The sequence below is a fragment of the Sabethes cyaneus genome, chromosome 3, assembly GCF_943734655.1.
Source record: "Sabethes cyaneus chromosome 3, idSabCyanKW18_F2, whole genome shotgun sequence".
Lineage (NCBI taxonomy): Eukaryota > Metazoa > Arthropoda > Insecta > Diptera > Culicidae > Sabethes > Sabethes cyaneus.
Genome location: NC_071355.1, coordinates 158,218,806 through 158,242,905, shown reverse-complemented (window position 1 = coordinate 158,242,905; position 24,100 = coordinate 158,218,806). Strand labels below are relative to the sequence as shown.

Here is a 24,100-nt window from a genome sequence, read left to right as displayed (position 1 = left end):
TAGAGTGTGGGTTGTATTCTGGCCTGCGATTGAACGACCCAATATATTTATGACAGATACATCGAAAGTTTCTAGTTTCATCCAGTTTTTTCCTCACCAGAAACTCCTTCACTTTACGAAAAATATGGTCCAAGGTTTGTTCTACCCGCAGTTTACACGTAAGGTACGGTTTCGGAGCTGCCTTCGGGGAACATGGATATGGTTTAAAAGAGAGCAGATCCAGATAGACACCTCCACTCAGTAATCTAAAGACAAAAAGCCTTTGCAATGATTTTTTTTCTGGTAGCTAACGAGTACAGGTCAATAAATTAACAACGATACTCGTAGGCTGATAGATTTGTTGCATCGTTCCAGGGCAGAAAACGCAGAGCGTTTCCCAAAAAATTGTTCCGAGTGGCCTGGAGATATGCACAACATGATGGTGCCCACACAACATAATAAAGTTAAGTACGTATATATCCTAAAATGCGTTGGTGTTTCTCAAAAGACTGCCCAAGTTGGAAAGTACAAAAGTCATATCAAAGGCCCTAGATGGCTAACTACGGATTAAATTTTTACTCTCCGACAAAATCCTCCAGAAATGTCGAGAGTACAACGTGCCCACGCGTCATCCCAGATAACACAAAATCGTAATAGAAAGTTCACATTAAATCGTTTTCATGTCAATTTCACATTGGAATTGTATAATGATTAGAGTATGTCAAACCGAAGTGAACAATAAGTTGTTTTGCAGTTGTGCGTGTCTTCATATACAATTCATGACTGTGAATTATAAAGCAGTATAGACGATTGCAATATTAAGTTATATCTTAATCATATATTCAGGAGTATTTAGTTGTGTGTTATAAAAACTACGCAAAATAGAATTACAAATAGCTGTCATAATTTTCGCGCGTATATCGCCTCCATTTTGGTACATATATGTTCTTATATGGCGTGAAATATAACTTTTTCGTTCAGATATGACTTCGTATATCTCAGTTGCAATCGAGATATACAAACCAAATGGTTTACTGGGATATTTTCGTGGATTTCAGGGCAGCATACGACACAGTTGAACGAGAACAGCTATGGCAGATAATGCACGAGTGCGGTTTTCCGAACAAATTGACGCAGCTGATCAAAACTACTCTGGAGCAAGTGATGTGCTACGTGCGCGTTTCGGGGACACTCTCGAGTCCTTTCGAATCGCGCAAAGGGTTGCGGCAAGAGGATGGACTGTCCTGTATGTTGTTAAATGTTATCGTATATTATCGCTATTGAAGGTGTGATCCGGCGAGCGAGCATCGAAACGAGAGGAACGATCTTCAACAAGAGTAGCCAACTCCTAGCTTTCGCAGACGACTTCGACTTCATTACTAGAAACCTTGGGACGCCAGACTAAAAATGGATGCTAGGCGGATCGGGTTACAATTTAATGCGTCGAAAACCAAATATATGGTAGGAAGAGGCTCCAGTGAAAGTAACGTTTGCCTCTCACGAACAGTGACTATTGATGGTGATGAACTGGAAGTGGTTGACGAGTTCGTATATTTGGGATCTCTGGTCACCGCCGACAATAATACGAGTAAGGAGATTCGACGACGCATTCAAGCTGGAAATCGAGCCAGCCTACTTTTCCCTCCGCAAGATGCTTCGATCTGGAAGCATGCGCCGCCGCACAAAGCTGACGATGTACAAAACGCTATTCAGACCTCCTCTACGGGCTTGAGACAGTAACTTTGCTTAAGGAGGATTTACGTGCACTAGCCGTATTTGAACGAAAGGTGTTGCAGACTATTTTTGGTGGAGTACAAACGGAAAGCGGAGAGTGGCGGAGGCGAATGAATCACGAGCTACAGGCACTGCTTGGAGAGATTCCCATCGAACACCTGGCGAAAGTTGGGAGACTACGGTGAACATTTATGCAAGCGTCTTATGTTTGTGACCATTTACTTTACTGAGAGTTATTATTACTCACCCTGTAAGCTTTAGAAAAACACAACAAAATGGCGATGAAAAAATGACTAAAATCCAAAGAAAAGACAATGAGGAGATAGCCGACGACTTAGGGACGATGGAAATGCGAAGACCGGATGACGAAGAAGTGATGAAAAAATTGTGAAAATGCGATGAAAATTTGACAAAAAGATGTCAAAGTTCAGAATTGACATGAAAACGATGAGTCAATTTCATAGGAACGGAGCCTTTCTCCGAAGACCCGCGCTGAGAAGACGCGGATTAACACGCTTACGGACGAACAACGTCACACGCAGTACCTTGCAAGTCGTAAGGGCCTGCATTGTGTCGTCGTCCTGAAAGTAAAAACAAGTTAGATTAAAACTTCTCGGTCGGTGGTTTTCACAGTAGGTGGAGGAAGAGGCACAATTTGTGTCTAAAAATAGCCCAACCCTTGTCGCTACGGTTAATAAGGGGGATTGTGCAGACCTCTTTTGTCCAGCGCCTCTATGGTTCAAAGGCACACGGGTAACAGCGAGCCACACGCCCTGGCAGGTGTTGTGGGTTCAAATCCGGTTATAATCTCTGATTATAGCTTGGTTCGACCCATGCACCTTCCAGCATTGGACAAAAGATAGGAGTCACAACGACAACTTGTTAAGCGTAGCTACCTATTACCCCCTGCCTTTCCACTGTTCCCCTCCATTCTCAAAAAATCCTTCTTCATTACGTTCCCTTACCGTACCTTCATCAATTGTAGAATCATCGTTTCAAAAAAATATTAATATATGCCGGACCGCATTTCAAGGTCATGACTAAAATCACGAGTTTGGTCAATGAGGAGACAGCCGACGACGTAAGGACGATGGAAATGCGAAGACCGGATGACGAAGAAGTGATGAAAAAATTGTGAAACTGCGATGAAAATTTGACAAAAAGATGCCAAAGTTCAGAATTGACATGAAAACAATGAGAAGACACTAAAACAGCGGCAGAAAAAAACCAGAATAAACAAAACACACGACATAAATGGTAAAAAAACGTTTAAAAAAGACGAGAAAGCATGTAATAATGCGATAAAAAGTAGACGAATATACGAAAGAAAGACGACGAAAGAACAATGAAAAAGCAGGTGCTGTAAACAACAAAAAGGACAATGAAAAATTAGCAAAAGTGACAAAAAGACAACAAAAAACGGAGAAATGATGATAAAAACGTAGAAAAGAAGATAAAAAGACAGCAAAAAGACGTTAAAATCGCAAAAACAGAGCAAAATGCAATCGATAAAAGCAACAAAAATTCCAAAAACAAAGGTGAAAAACGATAAATAGACGACGAAAATACAATGACTAAATGACCAGGAAATGACTACACAAATACGTCGAAAAACGACAAATACAGAGAAAAGACAACAAAGATATAGTATGACAAAAGATGATGGAAACCCGTCTAAAGGACAACAATAAAATACTGAAAATACGACAAAACAAAGGCGAAAAAACGACGGAAAGATGACTGATAACAAGTAGGATGACGGAAAGTGATAACAAGTAGGTGAAAATATGAATGACAGCAAAAATACGATGAATAAATAGACGCCGAAAAAACACCAAAATAGCAACAAAAATGTCAAAAGCACAATGAAATACGACAAAAAGACTATAAATAGATGCAAAAAGGCGACGAGGAAATGGCAAAAGAACTATAAAAACCAATAAAGACTACAAATGACAATAAAAAGACGTCATCAAGAGCAAATAAACCATGAGAAAAGACGATAAAAACAGCAAATCGCTGAAGTGAAGCAAACAGACGATGTAAAACTACCATAAGGGCAGATAATAAAAAGAACAAAAGACGACTAACAGACGTAAAAAAGAAACACCAAAAAAACAGCAACTAAACGACACCAAAACATGACAGTACATATATAACAAAAGAAGACAGGAAATCAAAGAAAAATAAAAGATGAACGCCCGTACACAAAGACGAAAGATTAAGAACGAAAGTCGAGAGTAAGTGTCCTTGAATAATTTCAGTCAAACGTATCAATGTATTATGAACTGATTTTGTTCAAAAAAGTATTCATTTCCTCTTTGGAAAATGGCATATATAGTCAAACCAAAATCGTAACAAATTTTCAGTTACTCTCCGACTCTTCGCTTTTTATTTTTAAAGCTTTTTCAAGGAATCGCTATAAATATTGATATTTTACTTATTTTGATACAATTTTTAGTATTTATTTGCTACTCACTAACTAGTCTGTCCGTTGTCTGTATGATTTTGTCTGAAAATGTCTAAAATTGTCGTTGCTGTGGTATGTTTCCACTCTAGGTTCCTGCAATCTACAATCAGAATTATCATATTCATATGCGCTATTATCTACAAAATTATTGAACAAAGTATAGTTCTATCTATCGTATTTACAAATATTGACAATTTATTTTTACAATGCAAACAACAAAACTATACTTTCTTCTACAATAACGGGTGGCAACCAAAATTTTGGAATTTTTTCACCGCCTCTGTACTCAACAACAAACGAGCTCAGAGAGAAATGAGAACTTAGCTCTCTCTCTCTCTCTCTCTCTCTCTCTCTCTCTCTCTCTCTTCTCTTCTCTTTTTGTAAATACTTTTTGTTTTGTTTATGCTTACCCAGTTTTGCTTAAAATGGCGTAGAAACAAGAAGCATGTTGGGAGCACGTTGTATACTCCTACGAACTGCCACAGAAATCTCGGCAATAAGTATACGGTACAACATTTAAAAAGCGAAGATGTTGCGGTTTCGACTGTTTACCATATCCTAAGATCCCGGACAACTATTTGCAAGCAAGGTAGTGAAAGACCATCCAAAATTATGGACGCAGAAGGACTTCGTTCTCTTTCTCGTTTCTTCAACAACAAGCCCTCTGGTTTGGCTATTAATGGATGTGCCCCAGACGAATGTTTGAAGAAAATTCTGATCCCGTTTCCACGAAAATATCATGCAGATGGAGAATACGTGTTTTGGCAGGATAGAGCATCATCGCATAACGCCATAAAAACACAATCGTTCCTGAATACCTATTCGATCCCATTTGTACCCAAAAACCACAACCCGAAAAATCTCTTCCTAAACGAACATTTCTTCGGGATATAGAGGTCCTTGGTGTACAAAATTAACTGCAGAGCCACGAATTGCAGACAGTTGATTGGTAGAATCTAGAGATGCATTCGCAAACTTGACATGACGGCCGTACAACGCTCCTGTTCGGACATCAAACGGATTTTTTTTCAACAATGGATAATGTATCTTTAATTTCGCTAAATCAGATCTTCTTCATGTATCCTTGTCTTTTTTTGACAGGTTGAAAGAAAGATTTCAAAATTTTAGTTGCCACCCGTTAGTTAATAATTAACTTTACAATTGCCCCTTACACTACTTTTTCGAATTCTGTTTTCCCGAGGTACTGTAGTCAAATGAGCATCTACTGAGCGAAAAATCGAAAATGAAGCCTGCTTCCAAACTATCTGTTTACAGGCCAGTAAGTCTAGTTTCACAACTCTTCCAATGAAATGGCAAACTTGTGCATACATACAGAATCATATCGAACACTACAGCTGTAGCGCACTTCCTCAACACAGATATCAAATTGGCCTAGATTTAATTGCGGTCGTGAGAAATCTTGTTGTTATGAAGGGATTTTGTCACTTTTTCTGACGTACTTCACAAGCTGATACATCGGTTTACAAAGAAAATATGCACCCAGTTTCTTCTGGAAATAAACTTATATATCAGTGAAGGTTTAGGCTTAATGTTCACTATACGCTTTAAGGAACATAAATAACATGCATTGAAAAACGAATTTTATCAGCTAGTCTCAATCTGCAGCAGTTTCCTCTATATAAATTATTGATAATTGATGAAAATAGTAATGGACTAAGCATAGAGCCTTGCGGCATTCTAGATGCTATGTTATTAGAGTTAGAGTTGTTTTCATTTATTGAAACAACTGAGACCAGAACAACCAGAAAGGCAAAATTAATTTGTTTGTGAATGATTTCCCAAGTAGCAATGAGGGCTTTATTACACTCTTATTATGGTTTTCATGACTAAAATTGGTCACAAATACCATCATAAGAGTGTAATAAAACTCAAACTGTTGCTTAGGTTGTTTATGATACATACGATCTAATGCTTTCAAGAAATCTCTTAGTATCTATGTAGTAATTTTTAAAGTAGTACTAATTTGTATTTCTTCACATTTTTTCTTTTCTATATTATTGAGGTGACAGATTACTCGACATTCCATGCAAGGTGTGCGGAGATCGAAGCTCAGGAAAACATTATGGAATATATAGCTGTGATGGTAAGGATGTTCATATAAAAATAATAATTGAAAATTTACTGAATCTTGAATGAATAGTTCACTGACGAATAGTTTCAAATTTCATAGATTTGAATTCAAAGGTTAGTTCAATCGAATTAAACTGGCCCGCTAGCTGATGCACTTCTCAATGTTTCGTAGAAGGTTTCGAACTCACTACTGTTACTATACAAGTGTGTTGGGTTCTCGGTTTTTTATTCGAATAGAAATGTTATACTTGAATTTTTGAATAAATTGCTTACTAAAGACTTAGCGTATGTTGATCTTTTATCTTTCTGCGAGAATGATCGTAATCAGAATTAGTTTGGGGCATGGTATAAATCATTTATTATCTCTATACAAAAAATAGAACTCATGATAGTTATTTACCGTTATTTTTAGGTTGTTCCGGTTTCTTCAAACGTAGTATACACCGGAATCGGGTTTACACCTGCAAGGCTGCCGGCGAACTGAAGGGACGCTGTCCGGTCGACAAAACCCATCGTAACCAGTGCCGCGCCTGTAGATTATCCAAGTGCTTCCAATCAGCAATGAACAAAGACGGTAAGTGTGAGTATATACAATATTTAATAGCGAATTTACTTTTTCTAAACAATCATCCAGTTTTATATGATCTGGATTGATACGTTCACTTTGTGCAAATCTCATAAAAGCTCCTACAGAAGAGAATTCGTTAAAAGTGCTTTCGAATTCCATTTTTCTCTCAACTGGGGCGAACCTCCCACTAGGTGACGGTTGTAAAATATTTACAAATCATTTATGTAGCCGCGAGCGTATACCGAATAATGTGCGCTGATTAAGGCAGTGCCGCGATTTTGAATACTAATCAATCCTTGATGATGCTGCGGTTCACCGGAAGCTGAAATGTGCAAACGAAATCACATTATGGCGGGCAAACACAGTTGGTGAAGCTTCCATCCCCCATCTATAGAGTATACTGGTTTGAAACGGAGTACAGTGATTACATACAAAAATTAGCTGAAAAGAAGAAAACAACATTTCAAAATGTCATACGGAAAATTCTTTCCTTCCTTCCAGATCGAATTGGCTTGAGCCTTCCAGAATGTACATATTGCCCTTCTTGCACGGTGACATTTTCCAGCTCATTTTCACTTTGACGATTACATGCACAGTTGAAATATTTGAACAAACAACCTCAAATGAAGCGTTCACTTACTTCTTTCGTACAAGCCGATGCTCAAAGTGGGTAGTGAACGCCTCTTTTGATCTTTGAGCTATATAGCTTCCTTGAAATGGTTCCGCTTTGAAGCACACAACTCACCCCATCGGCACACAGTTTCACCCACGCTAACAACCCGTCAAGCTGGGAAAGCACATAATTCGCACCTAAGCCGTTGCCATCAGGCGGCAATATCGCGTCTTTCGGCTTGGCTCCCTCTCTTCTTGCAAAGTTTCTGATGAATTGTTCACGGGCGGTCTTTTCCCAGACTTGTACGAACTGGGTGATGGCCAATAAACCGTGGCAAAGAGGCTTTTTGCAGAAACCAAAATTTGAGTTCGATAATCCCCTTTTAACGCTATTTTTACTTCCACCGTACTTTTCGCTTTCTCTAAGACGTTTAAAGAGGCCACACAAAGGAAAGGACTTGCCCTTTTGGCAGCAAACTGACGAGAACGTTTAATGTTTCTTTGTGAATGATACGTGAAGAAAAATTTTATACAGGTTAGTTTTAGAAAGTCATAATACATAAATTGATGTCGTTGAAGATTACAAATTTCATTGACAATTTTTACTGGATCTCAATATAAATCCAATGAAAAAATGCATTGGAAGCTTTCATTGGAATCTGTAAATTTGTCAAATTCACATTTCACTTTGATATAATCGACTGGATTCTTTTTGTGAAAATCAAGTTGAGGTGTTTTAGTATTTTTACTCATATGTTTGAGAATAAAAACATTCAAGAAAAATATTTTTAATTATGTTACAATAAATGTTAACCTTCTAACGGGTAAGGTCGTTTGTGGAAAAACAATATTAATAATTTACAAATTATTTTTAAAATTGGCTTTAAAATGCAAAACTAAAATTTGATGGACGTGAGTAAAAATTGTATAATATGGTATATCTGTGCGCGCAGTAGCTTAAAAAACTCGACAAATGACTGTAGGGACTGTATAAAACAGAACTCGTAGTTCAAAATGCCATAATCGAAATTATGGGCAATTTCGTAGGGAATTACCAGGCGCCAGGTGGATTTTATGGGGCAAGCGCAACTGCGGACCAGATTTTTACAATCCGATGAATCTTGCAGAAATGTCGGGAGTACAACGTGCCCACACATCACATCTTTATTGATTTCTAAGCAGCATACGATAGCGTTGATCGAAACCGACGATGGCAGATAATGCACGAAAACTGTTTTCCGGATGAACTGACGCGACAGATCAAAGCTACATTGGATCGAGAGAGTGTTTTGTGCGCATCGAGACGCGGTGAGAGTTGAGACAAGGTGACGGGTATCATGCATGCTATTCAACGTCGCTCCTGAGGGGGTGATCCGACGAGCGGGCCTGGAAACGAGAGGTATAATTTTCATCAGGGGTAGCCAACCCTTAGGCTTTGCAGATGACTTTGATATAATAACCAAGAACTTTGCGACACGCTTTTGTTGCCAAATTCGATATCCTACTGTAATAAGTAGTAGTTTTGGCCGAAGCTGGCTATATACGCGATCTAAGGTTGCTCATATCCCGACTGATACTTTATACGTACGCGAGGCACGGACAATACACATTATCCACCAACCAATGCGCTACATGTGTGTTTCAGGAGCACTGTCGATTCGTCCACTGTTCGGCACTGTCCTATCGCGCAGAGGGTTGCGACAAAGGCATGATCTTCAGCCAAGTCATACTTTTACAAGCAACCTGAGACGCCCCGGAACAACGCTGACGATATACAAAACGCTAATCAGACCACCAACACATCAATGCAGGACACTTGGTCATCCGGGACAAGTCATTCAAATACGGACCGTCTGATCAGCTTGCTCAGAATGCACTCGGTTCTAAACTTCCTATTTTTCCCTGATCGAGTTCATCGATGTGAGTTTGAAATTCTTACGGTCATTTTACGGGAACTGAATCTAAACATGTCATTTAATTTAACTATTCATCGTAGAAAAAACGCACTCAAATGCTTCATTGAAGCTGAGCGAAAATTTCGGGCTTATTGTATATGTGTGAAGCTAATTAATTATAAATTATCTAATTGCATGCAGCGAATATCCGCTTTTTGTTTTTTTTTTGGTTGAGCGCTGTGACGTTCCGGGGTTTGGACGTAAGTACAGGTAAATAACGCGTATCTATATGTGTGCATATGTGATATATGAAGCTTAGGTTAGCTTCATCGTGTGACGCTCTTTAGCTGAAGCAGCAATAGTGTGCAAGTAAATATTTATGGTCTGACGGGGTGAGGGTTGCGATACAAATGAGCTGGCCGGGCCGGGCAGGGATGCTGCCGGCAAGTGTTCCGCTTCCCACGAGCTTTTGATGGTCGGCTTTCCGGTTTGATTTCGAGCAGGAAACATGAATGTATCGGTCTTTTGACGAGACAAAAGTGACAATGATACACACAGAGGCTTTATGCTATCGGCTTTCGATTTATGTATTTTCAATTTCGGGTTGAATTGACTATCTTCGAATGTGTTACCGTTGTGGTTGAACTCCTTCTTCATTACCATGGCATCAACATCGTTCGGGTTAGGGGCGATGATACGTTTAAAATCATCCATTTGAAACTAATCTTAATCGCTTTGAAGTCGTAGTTGGCGATCTTTTTTTGCATAGTCTACTGTAAAGGTGCCTTAGAACTTACATAGTTCGCTCACGAAAGTAGAAATCTCATATGACAAAAGATAGGTTGTTAGTTCTGAACAGAAATATTGGTGAGATTTAGAATTTGACAAAAAACATGTGCCGATATCGAGACTTTTTTGTATTGATAACCTGCAAACCGCCCAGTTGGCCTCGAGATACGATGCTAGTCTAAATAAGTCGTCATATGTTCGAATCTCGGCTGGAAGAGGCTGCCAGAGTCAATAGGATCGTTGCACTGGCTCCGCAATTGTCCTGTACTCTAACAGCCAGCTGTGAAATCTGTCGTATAAACACAGAATGTCAAGTTTCAATAACGGAATGTAGCACCTAGGCTTTGTTTTACTTTTTTGTCCTTCTGGCATACAAAAAAACGTAAGGGAACCTGCCGATTTCTCTAAAGAAAAACCAATATCCTTCAACTCTACCAAAGTAATAGGGCGAAATCCATCAAATCTGATATTATTAAAAATCGGTTGTATTATTTCGTGAAGTTCACTGATCAAATCAATACTTTGATTGCTCAGCTGAACATTATCAACAAAATAACTGTTAAATTTATTCGCTATTACTTGACTCGCTTGTTCTTCTGTGCCATTGAAAGGGTTGGACTGCGAAGAATTATCTTTACTTTGAATCAACTGTTTTAAAATGTTCCAATCATCACAACGAGCTTTTTTCAAGGTGCGTGATTATACGTTACGTGAAGCTGTGTACCTAGTTCAGTCATCTGCATTGTTAATTCTACAAAACTTCTTGTACCTTTTATCTCTTTCACGTTTTAAACGCAATAGATCTAAAGTGTACCAGCTATTCGAGTTATGTAGCTCAATGCACTTTTCGAAAACAAGCGTATAGGTACACTCTTTGAGCGTGTTGGTAAGAACACTTGTCCTATGGTCAAAATTTATGAAAATTATGAAATGTTTCGAGTTACCACTTATCAAATAATACTGTTACTAGTAGTTCGATACTTATCAAACTTGTACCAAAATCTGCAAAAATAATGGAATAATTCAAGTTTCCACCACTACTGGTACTACCACTACTGGTGGTGCGTCTACCCTATTTCTGGTACATCTATCCTGCACAGTTTCGGGTGAAATGACACTCAGTTTTAAGTAAAATATTACTCATTAAAGAGCTTATAGCGGCCGACACCATATACTTACCGTTGTGACCAACCCATCTGGCGGGCCAACGAATCTGAAAAATAAATATATGTACTTACCTTGATGGTCAACCACGTTGGTTGACCAACGCATAGCACCAATCAGACACCTGATCAGACGGGCATCCTATAGCAGACTAATTTCAATATCAAACCGCTATCAAACGGCGATCAGATAGATCCCTTTGTCTATTACTTGCTATAAAATTCAGCCGATCAGGCGATCTCCCATTTGGGGAGACACAATAAGACATCCAACAATCCAATCAATAGTCTATTGTCAAAAATTATTAGGCTGTGTGCTGTACGTTATTCGGCAGCACGAATCTATTGTGATTTGCACACGGCACTACAATAAGCTGACCTATAAATAAGGCCAGCAGTTCGATCCCGAGGATCAGTATTGGAAATAAATCCAAAGTGAAATAATCTCCCGCGTTTTTCTAATTCGAGTATCGTTATTTTGAACCACGAAAACAGAGCTTATGCTTTGAACTCATAAAAGGAATAAGAGTTACTCAAAACAGTGTGTAGAATATTTCGCATTTCTCCTTTTCTGTTGGGTACTCTTACCACTGCGTTCAGTATTTTGAACTATTGTGGTATGCCCCATTTATTTCTTTTACTGTACGCTTTAAGCTTACCTATCACTTATTGAGAGAGACAGGTGCCAATCAGGGATAACTTGGTTTATGAACCTTGTTGCCCTGATCGGCGTCGAAAACCACATCTGTCTAGGCTCTAGTAGACCCTTTTTGAGATACTGCAGTCTGCGTCCTATTAGTGCTCCACAATTGCAGAGCAAGTGTTCCGAGGTTAAACATCATCGTGTACGAAACCGTGATTCCGAAGATGATATTTACTCGGGCAATGTCCTGTCACAAGACCGGTAAGCGTGCTGAGATCGCTCTTATTCGCGACTACGAAGATAAGGTGCCGCCACCTGGATAAGTGTAGTATATGCGTGAAGCAAGGATAGGAATTTGTTAAAGAGTGCAAGAAACAGAGAGATTTTGAACCATTCTTCACGCACACTCACATAAGAGCACTTTCATGAGGGTAAAAGAGATCGCGTAGCTTCGTAGTCGCGAATTGAGACTCAGTAACTTTTGAGTAACCTTATTACTCGGAGTTATAACTTTTTCTGATTGTTTGAGCGATTGTACGGCCATCTAAGTAGTCATGACTGTTCGGCTCTCCCATTGTGTCAGCTCACCCTTCAGCACACAGTCAGAGATACCGCAGACTGGATCTGGACCCGTGTATGGAGAGTTAGAATATACGTTACGTGAAGCTGTGTGTCGCTTTTTTAATCCGTTTTATTTACGTAAAAATTGATTTTAGTAAGTAAAACGGTAATTTTTACTTCAATATTCAATACGGTCTAGCAAAACAGGGCCGACCTAGACCGATGTGATCTCAATTAATTTCGGAGGCCAATATATTACTAAACATTTATACAAAATTTGATTTGCTGCTTTGGAGCAGTTTTTTCGTTATTGACATTTGAAAAAATCATATTTTTTAGATAAAATGCCTGTAGCTTCGGAGCCGAAGGAGATAGCAACTTGATTCTTTCAAACAAAATGTGCGTTTTCCATGCATGTGAAAGTGATCAGAAGGCATGATGTGTGAGAAATAAACACGAAAGAAGATATAAAGAAAAAACGGATTTTTTAGGTCCACTCCGACCAAAAAACTTTAAATAGCTCCAGCCCATCAACCATAAGAGATAAAACTTTAATTTTTTAGCAAAGTTACTTAAAATTTAATGCTCTTTAGCTTTGGTGAACATTTTATTCAGCTTAGTTAAGCCATAAAAAAGTTTATATTTTGCACTCGCTTACTATGATGGTCACCCTAATGTCATATGCACCAAAAAATGCGGAAGTTAAAATAACAACTTTACTCCGAACATACTAGGACTAACGGTTTTAGCGTAATTACTTTTGTCCACCTAGATTTGGGTTTCATCCCACGGTGCGGCAATACTATCAGAGCATCGTCTTCTTTCATCAAACATTGCTCAGCTGTGGTGATATGCAGCGACTCCCAAGCATTCAAATGTGATAACTTCCACACTGGTTTTATTAGTTGTTCCACTTTTTGTGAAAGTGAGTCAAATTTTTTAAACGTGTAAATTCCTTATACTCATCGTCAAAGATCATTCTACCATACTTCTGTCATTTGACAATAAACAGTTTTTAATCTCTTCAGGGCTTTCATTGATCGTAACTCTCACCACAGAGTCGTTTTTGAATCAAAATTGTCGTGGAAATTAAATAATCTACTGATTCAGAAAGGGATTAATAATGAAGTAAAATGTGGCAGGCGCCGTTGCCGCAAGGTTACCGAGTCTATTTTGACAAGCGAGCAGTGGTTGGTTCGAGTCTTAGTAGAATCAAGCCATTCGATGTCAAGTGACTTTAGCATGGGTTTATTCTCAGGCCCCTCATTAACCCTTCTTTCATGCTGAATTCTATTATTTACTCACTGAAGCCTCTTGACAGTGAAAAAATACCTCCTATAGTAATAAGTGTACTGGTCAGAGGAAGAAGGAGTCCTCGCCAGGAACGGCTATAATATGGGATAGTGCTGGCAGCAAGGAATCAGTGGGTAAAGTAGATCAAGCTTTGAAGGAAGGGTAAACCCCAATACACACAAGCTCGCATAAAATTCAAAAAGCATATCGCTCACTCAATACCGATTATAACAAAAAGAAATGCAGTGCAGGTCATACAGCAAACAGCCGGGCGATATTATAATAGATCAACAATACTGGTCGAAGTAATGAGTCCACACATGGAAAAAAGTGGCATCTTTTTTCTGGTTTATTATTTTTAATTTACCAGAAAATGAATGGTGCTACTAAAGACATTTGAAAATTTGTCGATTGTCGAGCATTCAAACCACTGTGCAATGGCTAAAGTACAGTTTGAGTACCAACAAGGTACATAGCGTACGGGAGGAAATTCCCAGCACGATACTAATTTCGTCATACATTACCTTTTTTGGCTACACTTTCCTAAATAAACACTTTGCCGCTATATAACAATACTGAAACGAATATAGCACTCATAGGCTTTAACGAGAAATTAGCAGCCATCAACTTTTCGTCGGAAAGCCCAATTTTGGAAGCAGTTTTTGGGCCTAAAAGCGGAGTTTTGTTCGTAAAATTGTAAATACTGCATTGTTCTTGCGAATCTGAACACTTCAAATATATTTTCATGAACAGAATTTTTGTTTCAAACAAAAAAACTGCTTTTGAAATTGGCAGAATCGATGACGACTAATTTCATCTTAATGTGTTATAACTATTTTCATAAAAATGTCAGTAAGGCCATTACAAATATTTTAAAAAGTTTTTGTCCCTCCGGTGTTGGGCCACTGAGGGGGGGGGGGCGAAAAAAAAACAAAGTGAATTTTTTAATCGAGCAAAAAAAATTTGGATTTCAGGCATTTTTATTTTAAGTTCAAACGTGAAAACCAAATCTATTCTTGCTTTTAATATATAGGGTAAAGAACTAGTTTTAAGCAGTCTAAGCGGGTCACTGATTGTTTTACCTTATTACAAGCGATGGGTTGACTAAGTGGGGGATATCAGCATACCAATCTTCTTGCTATCTTTAGTTCTTCAAGCTGTTACCATTGGAAGACACTATTGTTGAGCTAAACTTTTGATTTTTCGCTTTAAAAGTTGGAGCGGTGGAACTAATTTTGAACACATCGAACCCATTTTCACCCGCAAGGTGCTGTTTTAAGCAATCCTGAAATCTGAATTTTTTTACGTCCCGTTAAAAAATCCCTCGAACTTTTCCCCCTATTCAGTAAGTTCGCGTTCCTATCCGCGACCTACTAATCGGCATCTGATGCGTAATCGGCATAGATGCGTAAAATGCCATCTGTCTAAATTGTTTATCGGGACATACACTCACCGCACCGTTCGGCAAACGGTATTCGTCGTCTCTTTTATTCTCTGGTGTTCTTATGGGAAACTGCGAGTTTGACGTTTCACTCGCTGTTCATAAGGATGGTGGGAGAACAAAAGAGGCAAACATAGAAGTGCACACGATCTAACTTTAGAACAGTGTTGTCAAAGCAAATAACATTGAAACACATCGTTGCTTCATTAAATCACTGAGAAAATCTTCGAAAATTATTGACAAAGCTGTCTTTTGTGTTGTTTTTAATAAAGAAAAATTAATTATGAACATACATTTCTCTTGAAAGTATTGAACCACGTTTTCACCATAGGAGGTTTCAGTTAATTTCAAACTTAAAATTCTTATTTCCAGAACCGAAACAGTGTCTTGGCAACACTATAGTTCATCAGTTGTGCTGCAGCTGCTGCTAGTGGTGAACAGGTTCCGTCAATTCAGAATTTGTTTTCAGTTTTGTTAGAAAATAATAAAACTTTCGGCTAGTGACAAAGCCTTAGATAATAGAAAAAAAGAGACTGAATAATATGGTATGTGACAATTGAGTGCTTGACTTTCAGAGTGGTTGTAATCAGTGCTGAAAATTTGATGACTTCGTTAGTAGCGAGGTGGCGATTGCTGAAGAGCAGCTGGAAAATGTACGTTTTTGGACAACAATTTTTAATTCATCATATTTCTTGTCGGAAACCCAGTAAATTGTGTTTGTGTGAATCAAATGTATGGTTAAGTGATTTGTGAAGATGATCCTATCAAAAGATTTTGAAAATATGAATAAAAAAGTGCATTTTCGGATCATTTATATTCAACTGATTAAAATAGGTAACACTGCTTAACTCGTTCCTTACCCTACGTTATTAATTTCCATGCAAAAATCTACAAAAAAAAGACAAAAAAAAGACAAAAAAAAAAGATAATTGTTTTGGCCGATTTTCCGAAATTCCGCTGTTTAAATTTTCATTTCTATTTCATGCTAGAAGCGTTAACTCAACTCGTATACTCATTTTTCAAGTTTTTCAGGCTATAGAGCCCACAGACAATTGATTTTATAAAAAAAATTTGACTCATATTCTACAAATTATTTTTTTGCCCCCTGATTTTTCAAGTCAATTTCCAAGGGGGGGGGGTGTGACAAAAACTTTTGAAATGATTTGCAATGGCCTAATTTGCTAAATTTTATTCAATAAACATCAAAACCACTGTTTTTCCACTGGTATGTAATTAGGCTGAAAAAACCAACAGCAATCGCTAATCCCTGTGCAGGCTATTTCGGCCGGTCGGATTTAAAAAACACAGACACCACTATAGAAAATGGGCTCAATTTAGCCCAGTGACTTCATCATTTCTCGCGACTATAACTCAAATTCAGTAGCGTTTCTTTAAAACCAAAATACACGCCGATATTCATTCAATAATATTCTATCAACTGGTATAAAATTTTTGTCTCGAATAAATATAGTTTCAACGTAATTCCTGAATATTGTTCAGGCTACCGCTTAATGGGCTGGAAATACCCTCCCGTACCCTATTTTGTTTCCGCGTCGTCATTTTCGGTCCCTTCGCAACTATGTGACCAACGAGAAAAGTTCATCACAAGTGGTTTCCATATATGGAAAAAGTTAACGGAGGCATTGAAACCACACGATACCTTCAACTGCCATAGAAAAAGCTTAGAGAAATATATTTTTTACAAACATCAAAAAGCAACTGTGGCAAAGCAAGTTGAATCGCAGCGCACACAACAGGATGAAGAAACGTATCAATATATAAGGTTTTGCACGGACGAGCATAACCTCGCTTTTTTGACGTCTATCAGTGGTTTGTTTACATCGACTTAGAATGCGGGTTAAAATGATTAAAGTGAATATTGTTAAAGGCGTCTGCGGCAGGTCAGAAAAGCACAAAAACTGCCATTCCGAGTAGTTTAGATGGCGACACTGCTGAACAATACGCTTTTAAAACGTTTAACTTTAGTTTATGCATATTGTGTTTGCCTAACAAATAGTAAACAAACCACGAGTGGATGTCAAATGGATGAATTGCGTTCATTCGTGACGTCACCTTGCAAAACCTTATAGCAAAACTAGGATAAGTTATCCTATAGTGGACCTTTTACCTATAATGGACCTCGGGTACAGTTTCGCGTGTTATTAGCTTGTGCTTCTTATTGATGATTGCACGAATTCTTAGACTTCTGCCAAATAATTCGTATGACAGTTAAACTTTCGCAGTCACTAATACTACTAAATATTTGTGGTGACAATCAATAACGTTGATAATGTTTACATTTGATCAACACTGAAAATCGTTTGACAGTAGATGAAAACAGTACAAGTGTAAGTGTGCAAAGCGCTGCAAAGTCCAAGTATAAGTGAGAGGTGAGTGTGTAAAAATGTTCACAGTGCAGACATTTTTTGCACAGGAGTCTAATATGGTGCAAAAAGCGCAATATTTCCGAGGAAATATGATATGAAACAGAAAGTACTAAACATACCACACATTCCAGTTTATAAAGATTTAGCAGCATTCAATTATTATTGCCTTAAAATCGATAATTTCAACAAGTGTGGGTCCATTATAGGACAACAACGCAAAAGATATCGCCATTGGTGGACCCTCTCCATGCAAAATACGCTAGAATTTCTATAGTGGACCCGGTCGCCATCCTATTGTAAACCACAAGGTCCATTAAAGGAAAACGGACCTTCCAATCTGTTTTAAAAAATATGCAAAATATAAAGATTTTTAACATAAATTGATATTTTTAGGCTTAATCGAAAGTTACTCGTATTGTAAGTGCCATCGGTTGCGTGTTTAGCGTCACCAGTTTAAAATAATTCGTGGAAGAAAACTACTCAAGTACTAACTGGTCCACTAATGGTTAATTTACCCTATTTGGGATAATTTTGTGCCTGAGTAAACAGGGATTAGCTTTCGGAGGCCACAGAGAAAATGGACAAGCAGAAAACAGAGGAAACTGCTTGGAAATCGGCCTACTTTTAGCAAAATTTGATGCTTTGTTTAACAGAACATTGAAAAGCAAGATTACATGATACCAATCTGAAAATTCAGAATGATTTTGTTGAAATGGTCACTCCCATTGAGAGCACATTGCATGTTGAGTATGCTAAACCAAGATATATGCTATAATTGTTGATAAAGCTAGCTGTTTTAAAGAACAGCAGATGTCTGTTCTATTGAGTTATTCTGAGGAGTTAAATACCACCTCAGGAGAAATTTGTTGGTTTTATTAACTACTAGGATGCTAAAGACGCTACTGGTCTACCACATGCATTATTGGATATGGCAGAAAAGTCACAACATGTCGTGAATAAGATTGAATAGTGAAACAACTTTTCTTTAGTTTCTAGCTTCGTAACTAAGACACTCGAAAAACTTCAGCCAACAAACAATGTCGTTTTAACGAAATACAGAAAAAGTTTGGATTAACAGTGCAGAAAATTGGAATTACCGATGATGCAAGAATTGCCGTTGCTTGATTGAAAATTTTGGTACCGTTATGCAAGCACTTACTGCAGAAATCGAAGAGAGAAAAGCTAAAAAAGCTGTGATGGCCCTAGGAATTTTATCTTCTGTTTTAAAATCGGACTTCATGATCTGTCTTTTTGTAATGGATTTCATTTTGACGTAGGACTATGTCTTACCGCAGGTTGTCGTTCCATAATTTAGATTCTAGTTACCGAAAATATGAAAAATTTTGAACGCTAATAGCTCTGCCAAATATGAATGCATTTTCATGGTTTAGACTCGTCTCATATTTTCTCTTTCAATCGCATGAGTAACATTACATTAACGAAAAGTTTCAAGGTCAAATATCCCTATACATTTTCTTCTGATTTACTGTGTAGTACGAGTACGCCGGAAAAAGAAATAGTCTTTATGTCGTAATAATATTTCTCAGGGCTGATATAAATCTAGAGCAATTTGATGTCTGTGTTAGGGAAATGCACCAGGCAAAGTGATAAGTCTCCTCATCCCAACAAGATTACTTAGGACCGCGATGAATCTAGTCCAATTTGATGAGCTTAAAGTGAATAGTTTTAATAAAGTGAGCGACCAATCCTATCTTTCGCCCGATCGGCGATATCCACGTATCGCAAAAATTCATTTAAGGGGACATGAACGACTAAAAATTTTGAAAAAATCATTATTTTTTTATTTCACATTTTGATTCTGCAGTTTTTTCCGCTTATTTTGATACTAAATTTGTAATGATCCGACCACGGAAAGTGGCCGAAAAACGATCATACACATAAGCATTCCAGTGCGGCGTGGAACAACTTCGGCGGAATAAAACGCCTATCCTGGAAAACCACGATTTTCAAACTTTATGTACCTTTTTCTCAGAAACTGCACCACTATTGGAACAAACTTTTTTTTATTTTGTTGGTAGTAGCTTGGCAAAGACTTTTATAACTTTTAAGGTTTATAAACGAAACACAGTCACAGAAAAAAGACAAAATTTTATTTTTTCAGGTATCTATTTTTCTTCTTTTTCGTTTTTCTCAAGCTGTGTTTTGTTTACGAAACTGAACCTGACCTATAGACCTGGAAATATAATACTAACTAAAAATTGGTATAATGTACAATGTAAGATTTATTTTTTCAAGTTATATTCATATATGTTACAAAATCTTTAACTCAATGGTAAAAATAAAAAACATTTACTGTGCATTTAGTGTCAATATGACAGCTAAGACAAAAAAGAGGGTTATATCCCGTCCTAGAAATGAGCGCCGGTTCCATCAATGATAATAGCTATCCGAAAAATCCAGTTGGAGGCTTATATGACCTCTATTCTAAATTTAATATATATATTATTGAAATACAGTCAGTCCACAATCATGGGTCACACACAATCGGGGGTCATTTTAGCTTTAGCTGCTAATTTCCGTTTAAATATCATCGTCAATTTGATTGATCAAATTGTTAGTGCTACTTATAACCAACAATTTTATCAATCAATTGGTATAATATTCACGCATTAATCGGCAGAAAAAGCTAAAATGACCCATAACTGTGTGTGACCCATGATTTTGGACTAACTGTAATTGCAAACACAAAAAATGCAATCAGCCAGAAAAGTTTTCATGCAAATAGAAAAACTTCTTTGCATGTATATGCAGAAATTCAGATAGACGACGAATAAGATATTGCCATCAAAAGTTAAGACACCCACGAGCGAAATGAATAAATAATGTAAAAGCTGTGAAGTTTCACACATCACAATTAATGGAAATACGCTCTGGTCTTGTTCCACTCCAACCCCTCTACTTTTAAGCTTGCCCTCCGGTACTCGGTTGCGTCAGTCGCTTTCATTACCATGCTTCTTAAATATAATGTCCTGACTGCCAGGCAGATGCTGTTCATTCATCAACCCTTCAAGCATTGCTCGCTGGAGTACTTTCCAGCTTACGATGCACCGATATTCAGCGGTATCGTAAAAACGGTTCGATCCCATTTTGCAACTTGTACGGTTTTATCGAGCATTGGCCGCGGGGAGTTTTTTTACTGGCAGTCTTCGCTTTCCTGTTTTCCGCGGTGCGGATACAAGTAATTTCAACCGATTTTTTCTGTCCTCCAATGAAGTTAATTTTTCACTTTTTTTTTCTTTGCAGCTGTCCAGCATGAACGAGGACCGCGAAAACCGAAACTGCAGCACCTTCCGCCAAACGGAGCTCACCCACATCATCTCGGTGGACCATTCGTGAATACGTCCTCCTACAGCCATGTGCCACATTTTGCCAGCATACATCACGCTAGCATGCAGCAAAACTCGTTACTACACCACCCGCAACCTCTGTCGTTCGCCCCGCTTAGTCATCCTATGCCACCTAATTTGCTCCAGCATGTAAAATTAGAACAGACGAAATTCGAGTTTTCATCTGCCAACAACTCTCAAATTCCACCCAACTTGTTGCCACCCGTTAAGATGGAGCAAACAAGACTTTCTTCGTTCGACTTTTCACCTTCCAGCCAACGATTCTATAAGCCTTTGGAACAACTGCCACCCTCTCCTACCGATTCCAAAAGTTCCATTAGCGTCGATTCGCCATCGGAAAGTATGACCAGTCCTCAACCATCCACAGTAGACTGCGGGTCAAGTGTTCTTAGTCCTACTCCGATCAACGCAAGCAACCTCAGTCTTCCTTCACCGCTTTCTCAAAACGGAGTTTTAGATATACTTATGGGTTCCGACAAGTGTCAGGAATTTCTTCAATATCAAATGCACAACAATAACTTGATGTTCCCGAATTTCAATCTCTCCGAAGGAGGAGGGCCTGTACCACCTCCCCCTCCTCCTCCGCCATTAATTCACCATCCAACGGTATTACCTCCTGGCAGCCCCGGACTACGTCTACCGACGTGGGAAGTTTTGCAAGTGAGATTACCTGCCTTGCGAATTGTACTGCTTTTTACCAATCCTAATTTATTTTCAGGAAACTACAGCGCGATTGCTTTTCATGTCGGTCCGATGGGTGCGATGTTTGATTCCATTTCAAACTTTGTCCAAAAATGACCAACACCTGCTGTTGCAGGTAAGATATTCTGTAGTGTATTTACTGTGAATATATATACTAAGATAGGCAATATCATCTGTTACTGTGCAGGAATCCTGGAAGGAGCTATTTTTGCTCAACTTCGCCCAGTGGAGTGTTCCCTGGGATCTGAGCGCCCTGCTCGAGAGCCCACAGGTGCGGGATCGCTTGCCGCAAGATCCCGCCACTCAGATGGAGATGAAAACAATGCAGGAAATTCTCTGTCGCTTTCGACAAATCAGCCCCGATCTGAGTGAACTTGGCTGCATGAAAGCGGTGATCCTGTTCTCCCCTGGTGAGTAAAATAGTTTTCTTCGTGACTTTGAGCTAACAGCTAACACTGATGTTTGTCTTAGATATGAATCTATGTAATTCAATTAAAGTTTTAATTCGTTCTCGATTTTTACATCTAAGAAAGACAAAGATAAGTTATTCATGTGAGTCACTTTTTGTTTCTCACAGAAACATCCGAGTTATGTGATGTCCAGCCAGTGGAAATGCTGCAGGATCAGGCTCAGTGCGTACTGTCGGATCACGTGCGTGTTCGCTACCCCCGGCAACCGACCCGCTTCGGGCGACTTTTGCTCCTGCTGCCCTTGCTGCGAACCATCCGCTCGGCAACCATCGAAACGCTGTTCTTCAAGGAAACGATAGGTAGTGTACCGATATCTCGTCTTCTGATCGATATGTACCAAATGGAAAAATACACCGAACTGGAATCCTCCAACGCAGCTGGAGCCAACGGTTCCGGTGCTTCCCTAGTGAAGCCATAGCCACCCCATCCTTTCTTCCCCGGTAATGTCCGACCACTCGAACAAATTTTTAATTTGAAAAAACACCCTGGAAATATGTAATCTTCCCATTCATTGTGATTGTGTATGCCTCACACGGTGTTGCTCAAAGAAAAAACCACGACATATGCTGCAAAGGTGAGTACAGCAAAAGTTCAACATGTTCAAAAGAGCAGCAACGAAAAAAAAGTTTTCCCCCTACGCTTCGGGATATTTGAGTTTTATTCCACCGAGCACGTACATTTTCTCTCCTCGTACCCGGAGTCAGAGGCTTTGCGGGTGGATGACACTACCGACCGCCTTTGCCAGATAACAGCAACAGTCTCGAAATCAAATCTCATATCCAATAGCTCGATTCGTGGAATGAAACAAAAGCTGTGGTCAGACTTACTGCTGTTTCTGGGGTGATTTTTCTCTCTTCACTTCGGCAAGACTTCCATCCAGGCTCGAGAAGAAGAGTACAATTTGCCTTTATGAATATTATTTTTTAATTTCGTACACAAATACAATCCATTTCGTTTCTACGAGACTACGACGAGAGCAATGAAAATACAGTTTAATGACAACAAATAGCTGTAAAGTCAATAACCAAAATTAAATACCCCTCCTACATCTGGAAATTTATTATTTTTTTATAAATCACGCGGTAAACAATACTTCAAATCGTACTATCTAATTGCTAAGACACTGACCGGTGAACAGTCTAGTGATGTTAGTCTAGTCAAGCAATGCAGAGTGTGAAAGCGTAAAATATGCTATAATGTTTCTCTATTGTATTACCTATGTCAGTTTAACGATCGAAACCAGTAACAAAAAGTGTAGGAATTTGTTGATAATGTAGTGAATTTAAAATAGCAGAACAATGCTCTTGATATCAAAATAAATAAATAATAACGTATCAATTGAAAAACAAAACCAATCAAAATATTCACACATTCTGTAAGAAGAAGATATCTACAGTGGAAATAAAGCAAATAACGGTTAAACATTGCATCTCTTGTTTCAGTAATATATATATCACATGAATCTTGTAGAATACGGCTTGAAAAAATATAAAAATAACTACCTGAACAAGTGTCAGGTAAGTATAAAAAATAGTTTATTTTTTAGTTTTCCATTATTTATTCATTTATTTATTTACTTTTTAATGGGGCTTTCGACCTGTGCACTATGGGCAAAAACGAGCAAAAAAACGGACGCAATTAGGATACAACCCGCAGACTGATAAAATATAGGTGATCTTATGTAAAATTTTCCGGAGAATTGCGTGGTGCTAACCCCTTTCAGGTGTGTTATCGGGAAGTGCCCCATTTTGCTCATTTTCCCCTATTTTTATTATTTTTTTGCACTTATTGGGCTATACCAAGCAAGGCTTTGAGAAAACAAAGCTTAACAATTTAATAAATTTGTGTAAAGAAGTCCGTAGAACCGAATTGGGTCCATCCCATTTGGTTTAGAGCATATTAATTTTTTTGGTTGAGTTCCTGTTACCAAACCG

At 38.4% G+C, this 24,100-nt stretch overlaps 1 protein-coding gene across 1 annotated transcript; it reads left to right on the top strand.

Annotated features, from left to right (window-relative positions):
• Positions 1-124: 124 nt before the first annotated feature.
• Positions 125-22,584, top strand: LOC128740323 (protein dissatisfaction-like). The gene is made up of 7 exons (XM_053835861.1): positions 125-158; positions 6,207-6,287; positions 6,687-6,848; positions 20,891-21,654; positions 21,713-21,811; positions 21,884-22,106; positions 22,274-22,584. Exons 1-7 carry the CDS (start codon positions 125-127, stop codon positions 22,582-22,584), a joined length of 1,674 nt encoding a protein of 557 aa, XP_053691836.1.
• Positions 22,585-24,100: the final 1,516 nt, after the last annotated feature.

Coding starts and splice junctions, on each gene's coding strand:
- LOC128740323 (XM_053835861.1), top strand. CDS start 125: ATGGTCCAAGGTTTGTTCTACCCGCAGTTTACAC. Junction 159..6,206: donor GTTCTACCCGCAGTTTACAC/GTAAGGTACGGT, acceptor TATATTATTGAG/GTGACAGATTACTCGACATT. Junction 21,812..21,883: donor ACCAACACCTGCTGTTGCAG/GTAAGATATTCT, acceptor GTTACTGTGCAG/GAATCCTGGAAGGAGCTATT.